This window comes from Symphodus melops (genome assembly GCF_947650265.1).
Source record: "Symphodus melops genome assembly, chromosome: 6".
NCBI classification, from domain to species: domain Eukaryota; kingdom Metazoa; phylum Chordata; class Actinopteri; order Labriformes; family Labridae; genus Symphodus; species Symphodus melops.
The window spans coordinates 5,981,040-5,995,733 of record NC_136696.1 but is presented as its reverse complement, the minus strand read 5'-3'; the positions used below and the strand labels follow the sequence as shown (position 1 = coordinate 5,995,733).

Here is a 14,694-nt window from a genome sequence, read left to right as displayed (position 1 = left end):
TTGCACCTGACATCATTCACGCAAATGTTCTTAGTAAATCACCCGCAAAACGCCCACAAGCCAAACGTGCAAACTTTTACAATGAACACGCAATTTAGTACTCTTTAATTGAGATCTTAGTAAATCTGGCCCTTAATGAACAATACGAGTTGTTTTGCTCATATGAAAGACGCAATCCTCAATGCACGCTATTAGTAGATCATTTTTTGCTGGTGGTATTAAGTCTGCACACGTTTTAATACACACAAACGTTTAGTAAATCAGGCCCAATGAGACAACAGGTTTTTTTTTTGTCAGACTTATCTGCAGACAGGGCCTTATGATTATGGGTATATTTTTATGCTTTTCAATTTTGGAGATGCAAACACCCAAAAGTAATCCAATGAGCAAAACAACTCGTATTGTTCATTTAGTACGTTTGCTCTAATGAATATGCAATATGGGGCGTTTCTGGACTGAGCGTGCAAAATACTGGGAGGAGAAAATGCAAAGAATTAAGTTAGTGCGCGCATTGTGATTTTCCAAGCATGAACATGAACTGATGTTTGCAAGTCCACCCTACTTTTTACCACATACTGCCAATATCATTTATCGAACTACAAACAACAAAATAAAAGTGTTGAAATCATTTGACACAATTGCCCCAATTGTACCACTTTAGTGCAATGATAGGCAAGAGCGTTTTTTTTTTTCAGATAGTTTAAAGTTTTATTCACACTTGTAAAACGTATTATTAATGTTTTTTTATTATGGCTTACAAAGTTAGGGTTCAAACATCAATAAATAAGCCGTCTACATATTCAATTCTCTTTTGGCATGAGCTTTTTTCTGTGTGCACAGAGGACCACATGTGTAAAATCATCTCTCTAGGATGACTCTGGGCAGCAGCCCTTCAGGTAATAGACCCAAGAAAAGGGCTTTCTGTGGCCCTCAGAACGCCGGCTGGAGATGGTCATCTTGCCAAACCAAGGCCCTGCAGAGTCTCCTGAAGTGGAATCAAAAGAGATCAGGATGTTGCGGGTCTTTTTGGAGAGAATGGGGTCCACCTCTTTGACAGTGAAGCAGGGGTTATCAACCTGGGAATGTGATCCATAAGGATAAGGTTAGATAACTTTCTTGATATTATCTATTCAAGTTTGAGCATTTTAGGAGGTGGATATGTAAAGAGTTTGAGTCAAAAATAAATAAAAAGCCAAACTGCAGTACTTTCAGTGTTTTGACATTTCATAGTGTTTTAGTTCTACTTATTTTTCAGGTCTTCATTTTAGTGTTCGTTACCTGGAAAGAGAAAGCAGTAGTCTGCAGGAACACATTCTTGAAGGGTATGGTGATGTTACGGCCCGCCCTGATGCTAAATGGGCCCTGGGGTTTGGGAGGCTGGCAGATCCCATGTAAAGGGAAGACGTATTCTCCCCCAATTCCTGAGGACAGGTTGAGCTGGCCTCTTACTTCTCCCAGCTGATGCGGTTCAAAACAAACCTCAACACTGGCCTCTGACCCTGCATGGGAACCTGGAGATGCACAAACTTTCTCTTCCACAATGAAGTCCGGGCAATTAGTCTGCAGGTGGGAGATATCACAATGATTAAAAGGGTTATCGTCTCTGACTCCTCCAGAGCCTTACACCTTATCATATATATATACAATTCTGTGCTTTTATAAGCTGAGTTGTGTTCCTAGTTAAACTGATGTGTAAAAGTGTCTGTTGGAAGAAAAAAAAGTAACAATAAGACCAACAAAGAAAAGGTACCTTCTTACCTTGCATGAGTACTCAGTTCTGAAGTGAGAGTAGTTGATGAATTTAATGGGAACAGAGTGGCTGCTGCCTAGAGAAGTGTTGAAATGGACAGTTTTCTCTGTAGGAGGGGGAAGAGCCCTGAGGACCAGATCGTAGTGAAAGTAGCCCAGATCATTACTACCGAGAGTCAGCCGGGCTGTAGACCTGCCTGCACGCAGGGGCTTGTACTCAAAGCTCAGAGAACTCTAAAGAGAGGGATACACACATAGAAAGTATCAACCAAAGGCTGTTTTGGGGTAGCAGCTATTTTTTTTATGTGCAGGAAAAGATAAACTCAATATCCACCTTGGACTGTCCTGGCACTGTGTGCTGAGCTGGAGCACTGATGTCAGGACAATTACACTCAGTGCTGAGGCAGGTAGCTGTGGTGAGGGGGTTCTCCACCTCCACTGTGGCCAAGGCTGTCCGACGGACGGTTGTCTCCAGCTCTATTTTAGACAAAACTGCTGGAGATGTAACCTTGTATGTAACAAGGTAAAATAAATACTCACCGGACGTCACGTTACAAAACGTCACCTGCGGAGAAGAGTGAAAGGTTTGAAGACAAGGCTCAGACATACGTGTATGATCTGATAAATGTGTTCGTGATCACACCTTGGTGTTGAACTGCCCCTCTTTGTAAGTAAAGAAAGACATCTTGTAGTCCCTTTTGGTCAAGGCAGGGACATCAATGTATTCAAGACCCTTCAGGGACATTGTGTCATCGGTCTTGTCAGGTTTCAGAATCTCCATCAGCACACGAAACCTGAGGACACAGAAACACTACTGACTATTAGTTATCTGAACTTTGTGTTTCCACTCTTGACATTTACTCATTATTTGTTTCAGACAGATAAAGGTATTTCTAAGGCAGAAGTTTTAAATAGAGTAAGTTTTTGTGCCACCCTTTCTTTGAAAATCTCTTGACTATATCTTTTTAGAGAATTGAGTGTATACAAGAACTGCTGCAAGTGCAGTGAGCCACGAGAATACAGTCATAATTATGACCTACACCTGCTGCAGCTTTTTAGACCTCCACAACTTTATTGTACATTTAAGCACTCAAAATAATTTACTGTTCTGGTTCACTCTCCCTGTTCTTAAAGCATAATTTCAAGAGCAACATAACATTTATTAGACAGATTGAAATATGAACGTCAACTTCTATCTGTAACTACTGGATGTCAAAAAGGGAACACTTCTGTGCAAGTTACCCATATCAACCTAAAAGATGAGCTCCGAGTTTATCTGTCGTACCCAATTGACCAAAGAAATACACAAGTATTTCTTTTTTGAAAAATGGTTAGAAAAACTGGAGACAGTATGGGTGTGATTTTACCGCTGTTGCTTGGAGAGCCAGTTGTGTACTGGGAGCATCAGTGTGTGCTTAGTCTTGGCAGGCAGTTCATGCAGAAAGGTGTCCTCTGCCTTGGGAGGCTCAGCAGTTCCCTGGAGGCTGTACAGCATACCGCTCCCATCAGGGAAGGGGAAAAAGACTGATCCCTGGAGGAAAAAAGGGCAAAACAAGTTCATGTTATATGACAAATGATTGCACTGAATATGCACAACAGAGGCTACACAGAGAGTACTGATTGTGTAAGTGCTGAAGTACCAAGTGTTTTGTTTTATCTGCAGTCATGGTCAGTGGTTTGTAGGTGATCTTGCAGGTCTTGTTTTGAAAAGGTTCCATGGTCACAAAGGGCTCAGCAGTCCACTGCTCACCCTCAATGATGGGCCTGATGCTGCAGTGATGGCTTGTGGGGTTGAACACTGGAACAGTCTGTGTGTGAGAGCCACGTGCTGGGCAAACAAAAGTCACCACCTGGAGAACGTGGTAACATAAGAGTTAAGCCATCTGTAGTACAAAAGCATTTACAAAGGGGAACGCCTGTCACTGGAAATGTGAAACAACAAAACAACTTCAATTTAAAATGAAATCAAATGAAAATCACTTGGTCAGATGTAAGTGGCAAACAGTAAGTATTTTGAAGTAACTGAATGTTTTTTTTTTCAACTAATCAACTAATTTTTTCTTTGTCAAGACTGTCAACTTTTTTCTGAAAGAAACATAAATCCATCTCTTAAATAAACAGATACTGGCCTTCAACCATCAGCAAACTCAGGCTTTTAGTTTGAAGAAAGTAATATACCACATTATTGGCATCAAATGTAAATTAAAGAGTAGACTCAGTAGTATCCGAAATTAAATATCATACAAAAAACTGCATATATTGTATTGGTAAACTTCATGATGGATATCCCAAAAAGTGCACAGCCATGAAAAAATAGTTTGTACTAGCTAAAAGTATGTGACCTTGGTTGACTTGAATCTGCAGGATTTCCCTTAAAACTAATTTATTTTTAAGTGCAGTATTTCAATTTCTTTACAATTGGATGCAAAAGCCTATATATGATTGAATTTGCACTCGTAAACATAATTTATAAAAGGGAATCAATCAAACCTCTTTATTGGTGGAAGCTACGATGCACGATCCTGTCACAGTGAGGGTGACAGGAGAGGAGTAGCCCTCCACACAGCAGGACACGTTCTCATATCTGGTGTCATTACTCAGTTCGATGGGGCTAAAGGTCACTTCAAAAAGAACCTCCTTGTCTGGAGAGATGTAGCCTTTAGCTGGTGCAATGGACAGAACTGGAGGAAAACTGTCTGTCTTCCACTGGAATCTTGTAGACAGATAAATTTTAAAAAAAATTACACAAAGTAGATCTGGGCAGAATGTGTCATAATGTGAATATAATAATTTTCAGAAATGCATTTTCTCATGGAAAGCCTGATTAATCCTGATGCTTCGTTCTTGTTCTTGACACTTGGAGAAGAGATCGTTAGTTATGTACTGTAACTCCAGATTCTATGAGTATAGGCTTCGCCCTCTAAGGCTATCGCTATTGGGTTTATCCCTCGCGCGTATGCGCAGCACTGAAGAGTTGTAGTCCACGCCCACCCACGAGGTGGGCCCCTCCCACAGTCAACCTGCCGGTATATAACCGGAAGGGACCGTGTGTTCTGTTCCCCAATAAAGGGCTTTTCTTCAGCCGTTCACGGAGTCAGTGGGGCCCACCGCTTAGAGGGCTGCGCCTATACTCATAGAATCTGGAGTTACAGTACGTAACTAACGTTCTATTTCGTATAGGCTTCGCCCTCTAAGGCTATCGCTATTGGGTTAGAGGCGAAGCAGGATGTAGTCAATGCCACACTGGGTCCGGAAGGTACCACAAGCACAACAACACCCCGAATAACCATTTTTCGCCTGACAGTATCAGGGGAAAAACGGAACATCCCACTCTTATGCAGACAGAGTGCTGAGAACTGAGTGAGACATTGAGAAACGGGAGGCATCCCGTAGATAAAAACGCACAAAAGAGCACGGAGAGGACCACGAAGCTGCCGTGCAGATGTCGTCCACCGTCACGCCCCCGTGCAGGGCAGCCGAGGAAGCAACTCCCCTGGTGGAGTGCGCCCGAATACTCGCCGGAGGCTCAGCTCCTGAGGCGATATAAGCCTGTGTGATGGCGTCACACAGCCAGTGTGACAGCCGCTGTGTTGACAGGGGCAGAATGTGCCCTGTAGTGTACAAACAGCTGCTGGGAACAGCGTATGGCAGCTGTGTGCGCAACATAGCATGCCAGAGCGCGCACTGGGCACAGCAGGTGGGAGGTCGCCTGCTCCCCAGATGTATGGGGAGGAGGAAAAAACCCCTCCAGCGTGATCACTCGCGACTTGAACCCGCTAGTGATGACTTTTGGCATGAACGCCGGGTTTGGCCGTAATACAGCCGAACTACTGTCCTCCCGGATCCTGAGGCAGGACGGAGCCACAGAGAGAGCTGACAACTCACTGACACGTTTTGCTGACGTCAGGGCTAAGAGCAAAACCGTTTTAGCCGACAGAAAACGTAGGGGAATCTGATCCAAAGGCTCAAACGGCGCCACAATCAGTGCGCGCAGCACCAGTGCCAAATCCCATTGCGGGGCCAGGTTGCGCACCACCGGCCGAAGCCTCTGTACCCCTTTCAAAAACCGCTTCACCAGCGGGTGGCAAAACAACGAACGGTCACCAAAACCTTCGTGGCATGATGAAACTGCAGCCGTGTATGTTTTGATAGTGCTAAATGCCAGATTTCGGTCCACTAAAAACTGGAGGAAAGAAAGCACTTGAGGCAGAGGACACGCAGTAGCGGAGAGTTCTCTCTCTCCGCACCAGCGTTGAAACGCAGCCCACTTTGCGGCGTAAGATGCCGTTGTGGAGGCAGCCCGGGCGCCTTGAATAGTGCGCACCACATCCTGAGCCAGCCCCATACCTACCAGATGTGTCCGTTCAGCGGCCAAGCCCAGAGACGCTGGCCGATGATCGGGTAGCTCGTGAGCACGCCCCCTGCCTGCGAGAGGGCATCCCCCCTCCAAGGGATTTCCCAGGGCTCGCCTGACGTCATCTGATGTAGAACCACATCGCATGCTCGCGCAGCGGGGCGATCAGGATGGCGCACAGCTTCTCCTTCCTCACTCTGTCCAGGAAGCTCGAAATCAACGGGACAGGGGGAAATGCATAAATGAGCGTCCTCGGCCATATCCGGTGCGAAAAGGCGTCCACCACGAGAGGAGGGTCGTCCTTTGCGCTCAGGGAGAACCAAAGGGGGCACCGTGCATTTTCGCGTGCTGCGAACATGTCCACCTCTGCTCTGCCGAACCTTTCCCATAACTGGGAAAACAGGTCTGCATGAAGGGTCCAAGATCCCGGACGAGGACCCCCCCTTGACATGATGTCCGCTCCCCGGTTCAGTTTGCCGGGGACATACAGAGCACGGAGAGAAAGTAAGTGTGCTCGCCCAGACCAGCAGCTTCCTGGCTATGCCGAGAAGCTGGGCTGAACGCACCCCGCCCTGGCGATTGATATAGGCGGCTGTCGCCCTGTTGTCTGTGCGGATCAGCACATGATGATCTTTTAGCAAGGGGAAGAAGTGATGAACCACTTCCCACACCGCAAGCAGCTCCAAACCGTTTATGTGGAGGGACATGCGCGCCGGCCACACTCCTCCTACTGCTCGGGACAGACACGTCCCTCCCCACCCGGAGAGAGATGCGTCTGTGAACACCGAGATGCGTGACGTAGCCCTTCCCAGGGGCACCCCCGCCGACGTCACGCGGGGATTCCCCCAGTGGGCCAAGTCCAACGCAACGGATAAAGGAACGCGGAGCAGACGTCTCCGCTGCAGCCGGGGATCGATGCGTTGACGGATGAACCACCGCTGCAGTGGAGCAGGCCCAGAGGAATAACGATATGAGCCGCCGCCATCATGCCCAACAGCCGCATGACAGTGAGAGCTGTCACCGTGTTCTGCTCTGCTGGGAGAGCCGCGCTGACATGTTGGCCGAGTTCAACATCACCCCAGGTACATTATGGACCGGGATGGGATGGGGGAGCTTTTCGCCCAGTTCACAATGAACCCCAATCTCGACAGATGAGACACGAGCGCCCTCGTCTGGAGAGCTGCTTCCTCTCTGGAGCGCGCCAGTAACAACAGGTCGTCCAGATAGAATAACACTCTCATCCTTGCCCGGTGAAGCGGAGCTAGAGCTGCTTCTATGCACTTGGGGAAAGTGCGCAGAGCCAGGGAATAACCGAACGGCAGATGGTTGTATTGATACGATGTCCCCTCGAACGCGAAGCGCAGGTACTGCCTGTGTTTCGGGAGGATGGGGACATGGAAGTAGGCGTCCTTTAGGTCGATGGACGTGAACCAGTCGTCCTGGTGAACACACTCCAGCACCCGTTTGATTGTCAGCATATGAAATGATCTGACAATCGATTTGTTGAAAAGAGACAGGTCGAGGATGGGCCTCATCCCGCCTGTCTTCTTCCGCACGAGGAAATAGCGAGAGTGAAAACCCCGGCTCTCCTCCTCTCGCTCCACTCTGGAGATGGCACCCTTCGTCAGGAGCTCCTGCAGCTCTGACCGAAGAGCCAGGCGCCCCTCCCTGGATGGCATGATCGTCTCCACTACCCCATTGAATCGTGGAGGGGGAGACGCAAACTGCAGGGCGTAACCCCGTTGAAGCAGTCTGTCTAGCCAGCTGTCCAGGGAACATACGTCCCGCCATACGGAGTAATGCTCCGAGAGCGGGCGTACCTGTAGAGGAGGCTCCGCCCCCCTGTCCATCAGCCACGTCAGAGCCCCGACCGCCGCTGCACATGGAGCGAGCTCCCGTGCAGCCCAAGGGGGGCCCGACTCGAAAGGGCTGTTGGGGAGCCCGAAGAGGCTCACACACAGAGGATGGAGACGGAAGAGACAAGTCCACACGACGCACCGAACCAGCACTCGTGGGCTCATGGTGGCCCCCCACCTGTCCGCCGAAGAGCTCACCTCGTGAGGAAACACTCCGATGAAGAGAGGACTGAAGAGATGGCATGTGTCTCGCGACAGACGTCGCAGTTGACTCATACAGCCCAGCTGGTTTTTTAGCAAAAAAAACGAGCTGGCTGTACGCTCATTGTGGGAGGTGCGGAGGTGACAGGGCAACATGACTGAACAAACTCAGAACGGGAGCCCATGGAACCAGTATTAACTGCTTTATTATTAATACCGCTCATACACTCAACACCCCCCACCTCATGTCAGCGCCGCCACTGCTGCCTCGCAGGCTGGTCGGCAGAGGAAGTGGCAGGGCGTTTTGCACCCCTGCGTGTCTGCGCTGGTGGGGGCTGCCGCCGAGGAAACTCCTCTGGACGGGAAGCTGCCGCCGCAGCTGGACGTCCTCCTGATCTATCGGCCCGTCTGGCCTGCTGCCGGCCGCGCTGTATGCCACCGCGCTGACGTGGCCCCGGCCTGCTCCAACCAGCATGCCGGCGGAGCCCCTCCGCCTCCTCTGCTGCCACTCGCAGACTATCCGCCAAGGCCCCGAATTGTGGCCCGAACAGCCCCTCACGGCTGACCGGAGCCTCAACAAGCTGCCTCCTGGCAGCTTCGGGGATGGGTGACCGCTGGAGCCAGAGGTGCCGATGCACCTGGGTCTGCCACGTTGCAATCCTCGCCGACGAAACCGCAATGGTGGCACACAGAGAAAGGGCAGCGCTGGATGCCTTTCTGATCTCCAAAGCCTCCTCTGGTGCCATTGTTGTGGACTGGACCGCCAGTCTCGACATGGAATGGGCTAATAAGGACAAATTATTAGCTGCAGCAGAGGCCTGGTAGGCACATTGGTACGACCTGTCCGTCAGGCGCGCTGTTAGCAGATCCTAGCTCGATGGAGGGACAGGACGTCTCCCCAAGCCCCCGGCACGGACCCCGAAAAAAGCCGTCAGGTTAGCCTCCAAAGGCGGCACTGGAGGGAACCCACGGTCTGTAAACCCCTCCACTTTTGTGATGGATGTATGGGTCGAGACCGGAGCCCTCAGGAGCCTCGGATCCGCCGCTGCCCCCTCCTAATAGGGGATCAGAGCCGGGAACCGCGGCCACACCGGGGAAAATCCCCCGCCATCTCATCAATCGGCTCCTCCTCAGGTGCCATCGGCACAGTGAGGCCCCGTCGAGCTGCAGCCGTTCTAATGATACCCGGCAGCTCCTGAAGCAGACCCCCCACCATCGGCGGGGGCTGAGATCCGCTCGCAGTCCGATTCCCAGGAGAGCCTGGGCAATCTGACTCGGTGACGGTGTCAGGTGCATCCTCCAGCCCTCCCGGCAGGGAGAGGGGAGGAATAGGAGACCCTGACACCGACCCACGGATGGAGTACGGTGAATCCCCAGACTCCTCTCCATGGTCCAGCATGTCTATCTCCCGTCCCCCTGTGTATTCCCCCACCTGCCACACCGGCTCTGCAGCTACAGCGAAGGCTTCCGCTCTCCGCTGCAGGTCATCACGGGGAAGGCGTAGGCAGCTGCTACACGTCGCCCATGCTCCGACCCAAGGCAGGCCTCACAGAGACGGTGAGAATCAGCCGGCAAGATGTACCCGGTCTGACATTTTGGACACACACGGATGGAGGCAGACATGCTTAATTTCTGTTTCTCTTGCAGGTGCTTGTGCATACTTACACGCTGAAGAAAAGAGGGAACAGAACACACGGTCCCTTCCGGTTATATACCGGCAGGTTGACTGTGGGAGGGGCCCACCTCGTGGGTGGGCGTGGACTACAACTCTTCAGTGCTGCGCATACGCGCGAGGGATAAACCCAATAGCGATAGCCTTAGAGGGCGAAGCCTATACGAAATAGAATCCTCTAGATTATTGTGTGAGCATGTGTTTAAATAATTGTGTGGAGCTGGTTTCACATATCCACTCCGGATATGACTAGATAATTGCGGAAGGACTGCTCCGATGATTCTGCCGACCAAGCCGTTCACATATGCTACTCACCTTAGAGGGATTTGATGTAAAAAAAAACAATGTTGAAGTAGCGGATGACAATATTTGCATTTATAGCAATGCTATGTGTAGTCCAACATAAAACATCAACAAAAGAGTGGGGAACAATGATGAACCGAAAACATAATGCAGCTGTTCAATTACGTGCACAGAGATTACAATGGTCACTTTATGCATCGTGCAGCAGTCACAGAAAAGAAACGTCACCCCCCACTCTCCTACTGGCTCGAGGTGAATTCACCAGGGAATATGCTGCAGCATTTGCAAATGGCATCAGCCCAATCAATCTTAGAAAAAAAACAAGGGTTCTGGCGGGAGAAACTTTGGGTGAAATCAGAGCGTTAAGTGTGGCTGATACAGCTCCTTAGCGTAATCTCCAGAGTTTTTCAGGAGACTTCCGTATGTGTGAAAAGGGTTCATGTTCATGTGCTTCTGTTGCACTTTGTCTGTTTATGGTTTACTCTTTGATAACTACTTGAGAAGAAAACATAGGAACATAAACTGTATAACTGAAACCTTACCTTGCTCCAATGTCCCCAGAGTTTATCATAACTATCCTTTTCTTGGCCTTGCAACCCTGGACAACAGCTCCAAAGGCTAAGTGGTCCTGGTCCAGGTGGACCTCCACAACCTGTCAGTTATAATGTAATGGTTAACATTGCTTCATCAACCATTAAAATATATTATTGTTTTAAAAAGTTCCAGTATCATACCATGAATGTTTTGTCATTAAACTCATTGTAGTTCTTGTCCTTACAAACACAGCTGGATGTTTTTAATGTATATATCTCTAATTGTAATGTTTAAATTATTTTAAAAATGTTACAATGATAAAGTAAACCTACATTGGATGAGATTTTTTAATAGTGTAAAGGAAACACATCTAGCTGGTTTACTGCACACCCTACCTTGCAGCAACCCTGGATGGTCAGCAGGGGGTGTAACAGCCCTTGAAATTGGGCCTGCAGCTCAGCGCTGAAGGGGGATATATGCTGGTTTGGTGAGAACTGGATCTCAACATTACATGATCCACCTCTGGCTTTCAGACTCAGCTCACCCGCAGGACTGAACGTCAGATCCTGGAAGATAATGTGAAGGTTAAAAAGTGATCAGAAGACAATATCTGTCAGTACTGTTTACATGTGTGTCCTACCTTTTGGTCCAATGGTGTGTTTGTGTTGAGCAGCAGAATAAAGGAAATATCTAAAGCACTGCGGTTCACCAGAACCACTTGTTTTTTCACCTTCTGACCAATCATCAAAGATCCGAGTTTCACTTTCCTTTGCTTGGCATCTTCCACCTCCAACTAGGGCAGATTGAAAATGAATTATAACATAAAAACATCTTTTCATTTCCAGGAATTTAACACTTCATGTAACATTCACCAATTCGCTCTACAATCTAGAGTCTAGATTCACACACTGATGGTAAAGAAGATTGGTGGGCCTATTAGTATAAACTAATCCTATTCATAGACATTCTTAAAATGCAATTTTTTATGCCTCTCCACAGCCCCCCAAGAGGATACTTGGGCGAGGGCAGTTTGTGCATTAGTTTAGTTTTTCATTACCTGAGGTTGCTGCTTGATTTCCACGAGCTTCTTCTCATTATAAAGAACATGCTTTTTTTTTTCTTCTTTTTTGCATGTTACAAACCAAGCTAATTCACACACTAGCCACCAAGGTTTTGCACCATATTGAAAAGGAAATATTTTCACATGATGTTTGCTCTCTGTCAATCTTATGTTTAAGAATATTCCTTTTAAAAAGTCTTTATTTTACATTCAAAATATGTTATGTTTCTCTCCAGATACTCAGACAGATATGTCTGCTTGTGTCCTGTTGTAGCAGGAATAATAAGAGTCCTGCCTTTAATCTGTTTTTTTGCAAACAGACTCACCCTCCTCTCAACGCCTTGCCCCAATATGTCCACTTGTTTTGTGACACTGCTGTTGAAGATGAAGCTGAGCTTTTCATGGTAACGGCAAGCCTCACGGGGATAGAACCTGACTGGTGCATCCATCACAGCACCAGGGGACAAAATAACTTGTTTGAAGTCAATCTCCAGGTAAGAGGTATTCTTGTACTTGCACTGGATACTGATGGAGTAAGAGCACATACAGTTATTTTCTTTTTAAGCTCTTTTTAACTCTTTCTTCCAGAATATAATTACACTAAATAATATTTAAATGAAACAGAAAGAAAATCACACAAAAAGTCAAAAAGAACTACTGTACCTGACGTCCCTTTCGCCTTTGTTGCTGATCACTAGAGTCTGTGAGGCAGGCACTGTGTCAGGACAGTAAAGAAAGCACTTTCCAAAGTTGTACTTGTTGAAGGAAAACTGAAGGCTGGGTGCTACAGCCCTGCCTTTTATGTCAAAGGTAAATGCTGGTCCATGCTTTACCTGACAAGAAGAAACAACAAAGTGACAAAAAGGAGATAAAGAGTGCAGAAGTGCCTGAATGAACACATAAAGATTAAATATAAAGAGTATTTGTTCAGGGGCATGTCTTATTAACTTTACTACACCATTACAATACTGTACTTTTTCGAAAAACACATGAAACCTTATAGGACATCAGCCTCTGACCTTTAAACTCAATCTGACGTCCTCGAGGTTACAAATCCTCTGTGGGCTAAAAAAGAGTGATGACTCTAGTCTTTTTTCAAACTCAAGAGTAGCAGCTTGTGGTTTTGCTTCCAAGTGCTGAAGCAGCTCGTCTGGACCGGTAAGGTCAAAGTTCATCTCCAGACTGAATTTTGCTGGATGGGACACCATCAGATTAATAGATGATTGCTCCAAAATCTCCACCTAGACATTGTGTTCAGACAAACACAAACAGAACACTGATTTTCATGATAAAACCTTGCTTGTGTAACGGTGCATGTGAGTATTTGGGTCTGTCTGCTGACCTCTCCAAAATCCAGAGATTCTTGTTGGTTAGGTTTGATCTCTCTGAGACCCCCGTCCGGCTTTTCAACTTGAACAGAAATGTTGAAACAACTGGCTTTCACTATCAACGTGAGTGGTTCTGACTTCCTCTTTGCCCTCAGAACCAATCTGAAGCTCACACAGCCATCACAGCAAGGTGTAAAGGATATTGACAAAGGCAACCTGCAGCAAAGGGTAAATGTGAATTGACAGACCCCATTCTCCTTATCCAGAGCAGAAACACAAATACCGTAAATTCCGTACTATTGAGCGCACCTGGATATAAGCCGCACCGGCTAAAAATAAGTAAATAAATGTATTTGTACATATATAAGCCGCACTTGATTATAAGCCGCAGGTGTCCACGCTATAACAAGAGCTATTTACACAGACGTAGGCTACCGGTAACATCCGCAAAAATTCTGTAGCGTCCGTACGGACGTTAAAGGACGACGAGAGCGTTCAAATAATAACTTTTAATAACGCGATCACTGTCGGCCGTGACCACGCCGTTTACAGCAGAGAGCAACACCATAACTTGCCGTAACAATCCAACTCTCTCCCCCAGCGTTCTCTCATACAGCCACTCAACACGTTCTCGCTGGTGCATTCACTGACTCTCCACATAATCGGAATTATGAACACATTATCAACTACTGACTTTACAACATGAACCGTTACAATACGAAGCCTAGCCGACGGTGTCTGTAACACGGCTGATGAAAAAGATGACCGTAATATATTTCACAAGAAAAAGTCCATCCATTCACTGCCTCAGAATGACTTCATTACTCACTTCCTCAGTCTCTGTTGTCGCTGTCAGTGTCATCTTAACGTGCAGCAGCTCTGTTAGCTTCTTTGACAGCCAGCTCGATCGCCTTTAACTTGAAAGCTGCATCATATGTATTTCTCCGTGTGTTTTCCATCATGAGGGTGCGTGCATGAAGCGCAAAATGACTGATATTAAGATCCGACGTGACGAAGTCAAATGTTTTTGCGGCAGAAGCTCATTGTCCCCCATAAAAAATCCATGCATTAGCCGCACCGGAGTAAAAGCCGCAGTGCTCGAAGTGTGAGAAAAAAGTAGCGGCTTATAGTCCGGAATTTACGGTACCCTTACAGAGCTTTAAAATGTGTCATTTTATTCACATTGTTTCAGATTATTAATACAGACTCACTGATTATTATTCTTTTTTTTAAGATTTGTTTTTGGCCTTTTTGCCTTTAATGATAGTGAAGGAAGGTGGATAGAGTCGGAGACGGGGAGAGAGAGCAGGGAGAGACATGCGGGAGATGGGCCACAGGCCGGATGCGAACCTGGGCCGCCCGCGCGAGGAGCAAGGCCTCGCTACATGGGGCACGCACGCTGCCGCTGCGCCACCGGCGCCCCACTGATTATTATTCTTAAGACATTTTACTTTGAGCATGTGTCATTAACCTGTCTTTGGGTGCCAATGTGCCAGTCATGGGCTTCAAAATGAGGATGGACTCTTGATTGTCACTGATGAGAGATGACTGCAAGACAGAGAAGCAGAATGGCTCCTCCTCTCCATTCACCAGATCAACTGTATGTTCTATTTTGCGACCTGTAAAGGCAGACAAAC

The 14,694-nt window shown here is 47.4% G+C and overlaps 1 protein-coding gene across 1 annotated transcript in view; it reads right to left on the bottom strand.

Annotated features, from left to right (window-relative positions):
* Window positions 1–681: 681 nt before the first annotated feature.
* hydin (HYDIN axonemal central pair apparatus protein) overlaps window positions 682–14,694 on the bottom strand; it is a 78,412-nt gene continuing 64,399 nt past the window's right edge. Inside the window, exons 77-92 of the mRNA XM_079345818.1 lie at window positions 14,529–14,676; window positions 13,072–13,273; window positions 12,749–12,970; window positions 12,393–12,562; window positions 12,056–12,254; window positions 11,310–11,462; window positions 11,065–11,235; window positions 10,678–10,787; window positions 4,240–4,462; window positions 3,390–3,599; window positions 3,117–3,280; window positions 2,393–2,543; window positions 2,084–2,314; window positions 1,759–1,983; window positions 1,279–1,560; window positions 682–1,076 (exon numbers count right to left, since the gene is read on the bottom strand). Of these exons, the coding sequence (XP_079201944.1) occupies window positions 867–1,076; window positions 1,279–1,560; window positions 1,759–1,983; window positions 2,084–2,314; window positions 2,393–2,543; window positions 3,117–3,280; window positions 3,390–3,599; window positions 4,240–4,462; window positions 10,678–10,787; window positions 11,065–11,235; window positions 11,310–11,462; window positions 12,056–12,254; window positions 12,393–12,562; window positions 12,749–12,970; window positions 13,072–13,273; window positions 14,529–14,676 (3,071 nt within the window). The 3' untranslated portion in view covers window positions 682–866. The remainder of the gene's footprint in view (window positions 1,077–1,278; window positions 1,561–1,758; window positions 1,984–2,083; window positions 2,315–2,392; window positions 2,544–3,116; window positions 3,281–3,389; window positions 3,600–4,239; window positions 4,463–10,677; window positions 10,788–11,064; window positions 11,236–11,309; window positions 11,463–12,055; window positions 12,255–12,392; window positions 12,563–12,748; window positions 12,971–13,071; window positions 13,274–14,528; window positions 14,677–14,694) is intronic.